The sequence below is a fragment of the Oncorhynchus masou genome, unplaced genomic scaffold (genome assembly GCF_036934945.1).
Source record: "Oncorhynchus masou masou isolate Uvic2021 unplaced genomic scaffold, UVic_Omas_1.1 unplaced_scaffold_5636, whole genome shotgun sequence".
In the NCBI taxonomy this organism is placed as follows: domain Eukaryota; kingdom Metazoa; phylum Chordata; class Actinopteri; order Salmoniformes; family Salmonidae; genus Oncorhynchus; species Oncorhynchus masou.
Window position 1 is genome coordinate 12501 of NW_027012055.1, and position 8488 is coordinate 20988.

The 8488-nt window shown below is 45.3% G+C and overlaps 1 protein-coding gene across 1 annotated transcript in view; it reads left to right on the forward strand.

Moving 5' to 3' along the window:
- Window positions 1-1852, forward strand: part of LOC135536143 (tetraspanin-18B-like) — a 10483-nt gene extending 8631 nt beyond the window's left edge. The window contains exon 7 of the mRNA XM_064962534.1: window positions 1394-1852. Within this exon, the coding sequence (XP_064818606.1) occupies window positions 1394-1458 (65 nt within the window). The 3' untranslated portion in view covers window positions 1459-1852. The remainder of the gene's footprint in view (window positions 1-1393) is intronic.
- The last annotated feature ends 6636 nt before the right edge of the window (window positions 1853-8488 follow it).

Below are 8488 nucleotides of genomic sequence, written 5' to 3' on the forward strand. Positions count from 1 at the left end.
TGACGACAGCTACGTTCTCAAGGGCTTCTCCTGTTCTTGTAGAGCAGGTCCATATTTAGTTGTTAGTTAGATTGCCAGGCATTTCCATTAACAAGAGTTATTCCACTAGTGATGTCCTCATTGTGCTGTACATTTATTGCATGAAGTGTGGAACATACATTTACTGCAAGATGTGTGGAATGAGTCCATCTAGTGGGGAGAAGTGGAATGACTTAACAGTCAATGTTACTACAGAACAAGGTTACCTGGGTCCTCCTGGAGATCTACTGTCCTGGGGGTTTCAGTCCAACCCTGTTCCTGAAGAGGGTTGACTGAAAAATTACAGGACAGTAGATCTCCAGGAAGAGGGTTGAGCTGTAAAACCTACAGGACAGTAGATCTCCAGGAAGAGGTTTGACTGTAAACCTACAGGACAGTAGATCTCCAGGAAGAGGGTTGGAGTGTAAACCCCCAGGACAGTAGAGCTCCATGAAGAGGGTTGGAGTGTAAACCCCCAGGACAGTAGATCTCCAGGAAGAGGGTTGGACTGAAAACCTACAGGACAGTAGATCTCCGGGAAGAGGGTTGGACTGAAAATAACCTACAGGACAGTAGATCTCCAGGAAGAGGGTTGGAGTGTAAACCCCCCAAGACAGTAGATCTCCAGGAAGAGGGTTGGACTGATAACCTACAGGACAGTAGATCTCCAGGAAGAGGGTTGGAGTGTAAACCCCCCAGGACAGTAGATCTACAGGAAGAGGGTTGGGCTGTAAATCCTACAGGACAGTAGATCTCCAGGAAGAGGTTTGGACTGTAAAACCTACAGGACAGTAGATCTCCAGGAAGAGGGTTGGAGTGTAAACCCCCCAAGACAGTAGATCTCCAGGAAGAGGGTTGGACTGATAACCTACAGGACAGTAGATCTCCAGGAAGAGGGTTGGAGTGTAAACCCCCAGGACAGTAGATCTCCAGGAAGAGGGTTGGACTGTATAACCTACAGGACAGTAGATCTCCAGGAAGAAGGTTGAGCTGAAAACCCCCCAGGACAGTAGATCTCCAGGAAGAAGGTTGAGCTGAAAACCCCCCAGGACAGTAGATCTCCAGGAAGAAGGTTGAGCTGAAAACCCCCCAGGACAGTAGCTCTCCAGGAAGAAGGTTGAGCTAAAAAAAACCCAGGGCAGTAGCTCTCCAGGAAGAAGGTTGAGCTGAAAACCCTCCAGGACAGTAGATCTCCAGGAAGAGGGTTGGACAGTCTTGCTATAGAAGATACAGTATTGGCCTTCTGTCCTTGCTATACTGTGGATTCAATCCCTCTAATTTTTTGTTTGAGTTCAGCAGTAAGTAATCTAGCTACGATGTTTGCCAATAGTGACAATACATTGCAGTGATCCTCCTGACCTTCCTAAACTGTCTCCCTTGTTCTTGCAGCTGTTTGCCATGGTGTTTGCCATGTGTCTGTTCAGAGGAATCGACCAGTAACCCTGACAACACACACAACTCCAGGAAGACACTCAACAGAGGGACACAGACTGACGAAGGAGAAGAGAGCCCGAAGAGATCCACCTGTAGATGTTTAATCAAATGTTAGGAGAACAGAGCCTAAAGACAACCAACCATGTTAGGAGAATAGAGCCTGTAGATTATAAATCAGATGTTAGGAGAATAGAGCCTGTAGATTATAAATCAGATGTTAGGAGAATAGAGACTGTAGATTATAAATCAGATGTTAGGAGAATAGAGACTGTAGATTATAAATCAGATGTTAGGAGAATAGAGACTGTAGATTATAAATCAGATGTTAGGAGAATAGAGCCTGTAGATTATAAATCAGATGTTAGGAGAATAGAGACTGTAGATTATAAATCAGATGTTAGGAGAATAGAGACTGTAGATTATAAATCAGATGTTAGGAGAATAGAGACTGTAGATTATAAATCAGATGTTAGGAGAATAGAGACTGTAGATTATAAATCAGATGTTAGGAGAATAGAGACTGTAGATTATAAATCAGATGTTAGGAGAATAGAGACTGTAGATTATAAATCAGATGTTAGAGAATAGAGACTGTAGATTATAAATCAGATGTTAGGAGAATAGAGACTGTAGATTATAAATCAGATGTTAGGAGAATAGAGACTGTAGATTATAAATCAGATGTTAGGAGAATAGAGACTGTAGATTATAAATCAGATGTTAGGAGAATAGAGACTGTAGATTATAAATCAGATGTTAGGAGAATAGAGCCTGTAGATTATAAATCAGATGTTAGGAGAATAGAGACTGTAGATTATAAATCAGATGTTAGGAGAATAGAGACTAGTTATAAATCAGCTGTTAGAATAGAGACTGTAGATTATAAATCAGATGTTAGAATAGAGCTTGTAGATTATAAATCAGCTGTTAGGAGAATAGAGCCTGTAGATTATAAATCAGATGTACAGTATTTGTCTTTTTATGTTTCAGGTTTGATGATAGGAGAACAGTGACTTGTACTTCACAGCGGGACCTCTGAGGTGCTGTTCAGGCCAGGACATTGTAGACCAGGGCCGGGGGGGTCAATTCTATGTCAAATCAGGAGGTAAAGCTGAAATTCCACATTGGAATAAAGGTTAAAAAAATAAAAAAAACATTGAAAAGTAGAAAAAAGGAGAATTGGAATTTGTTGTACTTCCTGAATCGACTGATTTGAAATGGAATTGAGCCCAACCCTGCTATAGACACACAGCGTGAATATTGTGTTATCATGCCAACTCCCTGTCACACTGACCCTAGCCTGAGTGCCAGTCTATTTGTGTTATCATGCCAACTCCCTGTCACACTGACCCTAGCCTGAGTGCCAGTCTGTTTGTGTTATCATGCCAACTCCCTGTCACACTGACCCTAGCCTGAGTGCCAGTCTGTTTGTGTTATCATGCCAACTCCCTGTCACACTGACCCTAGCCTGAGTGCCAGTCTGTTTGTGTTATCATGCCAACTCCCTGTCACACTGACCCTAGCCTGAGTGCCAGTCTGTTTGTGTTATCATGCCAACTCCCTGTCACACTGACCCTAGCCTGAGTGCCAGTCTGTTTGTGTTATCATGCCAACTCCCTGTCACACTGACCCTAGCCTGAGTGCCAGTCTGTTTGTGTTATTATGCCAACTCCCTGTCACACTGACCCTAGCCTGAGTGCCAGTCTGTTTGTGTTATCATGCCAACTCCCTGTCACACTGACCCTAGCCTGAGTGCCAGTCTGTTTGTGCTATTATGCCAACTCCCTGTCACACTGAAAACAGACCTGGGGTCAGGCTATAGAAGGAGACAACAGATCTGGGGTCAGGCTATAGAAGGAGACAACAGATCTGGGGTCAGGCTATAAGGAGACAACAGATCTGGGGTCAGGCTATAGAAGGAGACAACAGATCTGGGGTCAGGCTATAGAAGGAGACAACAGATCTGGGGTCAGGCTATAGAAGGAGACAACAGATCTGGGGTCAGGCTATAGAAGGAGACAACAGATCTGGGGTCAGGCTATAGAAGGAGACAACAGATCTGGGGTCAGGCTATAGAAGGAGACAACAGATCTGGGGTCAGGCTATAGAAGGAGACAACAGATCTGGGGTCAGGCTATAGAAGGAGACAACAGATCTGGGGTCAGGCTATAGAAGGAGACAACAGATCTGGGGTCAGGCTATAGAAGGAGACAACAGATCTGGGGTCAGGCTATAGAAGGAGACAACAGACCTGGGGTCAGGCTATAGAAGGAGACAACAGATCTGGGGTCAGGCTATAGAAGGAGACAACAGATCTGGGGTCAGGCTATAGAAGGAGACAACAGATCTGGGGTCAGGCTATAGAAGGAGACAACAGACCTGGGGTCAGGCTATAGAAGGAGACAACAGATCTGGGGTCAGGCTATAGAAGGAGACAACAGACCTGGGGTCAGGCTATAGAAGGAGACAACAGACCTGGGGTCAGGCTATAGAAGGAGACAACAGATCTGGGGTCAGGCTATATAAGGAGACAACAGACCTGGGGTCAGGCTATAGAAGGAGACAACAGATCTGGGGTCAGGCTATATAAGGAGACAACAGATCTACTACTATATAGGGAATAGGGCTCTGGTCTATAGTAGTACCACTATATAGGGAATAGGGCTCTGGTCTATAGTAGTGTACTATATAGGGAATAGGGCTCTGGTCTATTGTAGTGTAATATATAGGGAATAGGGCTCTGGTCTATAGTAGTACCACTATATAGGGAATAGGGCTCTGGTCTATAGTAGTGCACTATATAGGTAATAGGGCTCTGGTCTATAGTAGCACCACTATATAGGGAATAGGGCTCTGGTCTATAGTAGTGTACTATATAGGGAGAAGTGTGTGAATTGTGCATCCCAGAAACCTCAACAGAGCAATGCTCGTGTGTGTGTGTGTGTGTGTGTGTGCGTGTGTGTGTGTGAGAGAGTGTGTGCGTTATCTTGATATAACCTTGTCATTATCTAGTAATATGTTCGTTCCAACACTGGTCATTGATTGGTGTGTTTTGTCTGATGTGGATTCCTGTTAACTACTGTGTTGTGTTAAGACTTACAACCTGAAGTATCTGTACGTGTCCCTGATGTTAAAATGGATCCTGTGAAGTGACGGTCCGTGTTCTTCAGAGAGGGGGTGTACGTGACCCTGTTATTAAAATGGATCCTGTGAAATGACAGTCTGTGTTCTTCAGAGAGGCGGTGTACGTGTCCCTGATGTTAAAATGGATCCTGTGAAGTGACGGTCCGTGTTCTTCAGAGAGGGGGTGTACGTGACCCTGTTATTAAAATGGATCCTGTGAAGTGACAGTCCGTGTTCTTCAGAGAGGGGGTGTACGTGTCCCTGTTATTAAAATGGATCCTGTGAAGTGACAGTCCGTGTTCTTCAGAGAGGGGGTGTACGTGTCCCTGATGTTAAAATGGATGAAGTGACGGTCCGTGTTCTTCAGGGAGGGGTCATAATGTATCATGTCACATATTCCTTTGTTGAAATGTTTTCTACTATTGTTTAATTCCTTTGTTGAAATGTTTTCTACTATTGTTTATCTGCGTTGTTGATATGTTAGAGCAGTGATCCTATCTAGAGCAGTGATCCTATCTAGAGCAGTGATCCTGCGTTGTTGATATGTTTTGTCGGTGGTGGGCTCTCTCTCTCTTCACTCTGATGCTAAATGTGATTATTACAGATTCAAACGATCTTTTATTTCAATGCGTTGTTGCTGTTGACAAGAGGGTGATTTGAGTTTCACGCTCCTCTTCTTTTTTTTTTTACAGATGAACTACGATCACATAGTATACAGGGGGGCGCACTCCAACACTCAGACATCATTACAGATAGCCAGGGGCGCACTCCAACACTCAGACATCATTACAGATAGCCAGGGGCGCTCCAACCTCAGACATCATTACAGATAGCCAGGGGCACACTCCAACACTCAGACATCATTACAGATAGCCAGGGACACACTCCAACACTCAGACATCATTACAGATAGCCAGGGGCACACTCCAACACTCAGACATCATTACAGATAGCCAGGGGCACACTCCAACACTCAGACATCATTACAGATAGCCAGGGGCACACTCCAACACTCAGACATCATTACAGATAGCCAGGGGCACACTCCAACACTCAGACATCATTACAGATAGCCAGGGGCACACTCCAACACTCAGACATCATTACAGATAGCCAGGGGCACACTCCAACACTCAGACATCATTACAGATAGCCAGGGACACACTCCAACACTCAGACATCATTACAGATAGCCAGGGACACACTCCAACACTCAGACATCATTACAGATAGCTAGGGACACACTCCAACACTCAGACATCATTACAGATAGCTAGGGACACACTCCAACACTCAGACATCATTACAGATAGCCAGGGACACACTCCAACACTCAGACATCATTACAGATAGCCAGGGACACACTCCAACACTCAGACATCATTTACAGATAGCCAGGGGCACACTCCAACACTCAGACATCATTACAGATAGCTAGGGACACACTCCAACACTCAGACATCATTACAGATAGCTAGGGACACACTCCAACACTCAGACATCATTACAGATAGCCAGGGGCACACTCCAACACTGATACATCATTTACAGATAGCCAGGGGCACACTCCAACACTGATACATCATTTACAGATAGCCAGGGACACACTCCAACACTCATACATCATTTACAGATAGCCAGGGGAACACTCCAACACTGATACATCATTTACAGATAGCCAGGGGCACACTCCAACACTCATACATCATTTACAGATAGCCAGGGGCACACTCCAACACTGATACATCATTTACAGATAGCCAGGGGCACACTCCAACACTCAGACATCATTTACAGATAGCCAGGGGCACACTCCAACACTCAGACATCATTTACAGATAGCCAGGGGCACACTCCAACACTCAGACATCATTACAGATAGCCAGGGGCACACTCCAACACTCAGACATCATTACAGATAGCCAGGGGCACACTCCAACACTCAGACATCATTACAGATAGCCAGGGACACACTCCAACACTCAGACATCATTACAGATAGCCAGGGGCACACTCCAACACTCAGACATCATTACAGATAGCCAGGGCACACTCCAACACTCAGACATCATTACAGATAGCCAGGGACACACTCCAACACTCAGACATCATTACAGATAGCCAGGGACACACTCCAACACTCAGACATCATTTACAGATAGCCAGGGACACACTCCAACACTCAGACATCATTACAGATAGCTAGGGACACACTCCAACACTAAGACATCATTACAGATAGCAAGGGACACACTCCAACACTCAGACATCATTACAGATAGCCAGGGACACACTCCAACACTGATACATCATTTACAGATAGCCAGGGGCACACTCCAACACTCAGACATCATTACAGATAGCTAGGGACACACTCCAACACTCAGACATCATTACAGATAGCTAGGGACACACTCCAACACTCAGACATCATTACAGATAGCTAGGGACACACTCCAACACTCAGACATCATTACAGATAGCCAGGGACACACTCCAACACTGATACATCATTTACAGATAGCCAGGGGCACACTCCAACACTGATATATCATTTACAGATAGCCAGGGGAACACTCCAACACTGATACATCATTTACAGATAGCCAGGGACACACTCCAACACTCATACATCATTACAGATAGCCAGGGGAACACTCCAACACTGATACATCATTTACAGATAGCCAGGGGCACACTCCAACACTGATACATCATTTACAGATAGCCAGGGGAACACTCCAACACTGATACATCATTTACAGATAGCCAGGGACACACTCCAACACTCATACATCATTACAGATAGCCAGGGGAACACTCCAACACTCAGACAACATTTACAGATAGCCAGGGGCACACTCCAACACTCAGACATCATTTACAGATAGCCAGGGGCACATTCCAACACTCAGACATCATTACAGATACCCAGGGGCACACTCCAACACTCAGACATCATTTACAGATAGCCAGGGGCACACTCCAACACTCAGACATCATTTACAGATAGCCAGGGGCACATTCCAACACTCAGACATCATTACAGATACCCAGGGGCACACTCCAACACTCAGACATCATTTACAGATAGCCAGGGGCACACTCCAACACTCAGACATCATTACAGATAGTCAGGGGCACACTCCAACACTCAGACATCATTTACAGATAGCCAGGGGCACACTCCAACACTCAGACATCATTTACAGATAGCCAGGGGCACACTCCAACACTCAGACATCATTTACAGATAGCCAGGGGCACACTCCAACACTCAGACATCATTTACAGATAGCCAGGGTCACACTCCAACACTCAGACATCATTTACAGATAGCCAGGGTCACACTCCAACACTCAGACATCATTTACAGATAGCCAGGGTCACACTCCAACACTCAGACATCATTTACAGACAGCCAGGGACACACTCCAACACTAAGACATCATTTACAGATAGCCAGGGGCACACTCCAACACTCCAACACTCAGACATCATTACAGATAGCCAGGGGCACACTCCAACACTCAGACATCATTTACAGATAGCCAGGGGCACACTCCAACACTCAGACATCATTACAGATACCCAGGGGCACACTCCAACACTCAGACATCATTTACAGACAGCCAGGGGCACACTCCAACACTCAGACATCATTTACAGATAGCCAGGGGCACACTCCAACACTCAGACATCATTTACAGATAGCCAGGGACACACTTCAACACTCAGACATCATTTACAGATAGCCAGGGACACACTCCAACACTCAGACATCATTACAGATAGCCAGGGGCACACTCCAACACTCAGACATCATTTACAGATAGCCAGGGGCACACTCCAGCACTGAGACATCATTTACAGATACCAGAGGCACACTCCAACACTCAGACATCATTTACAG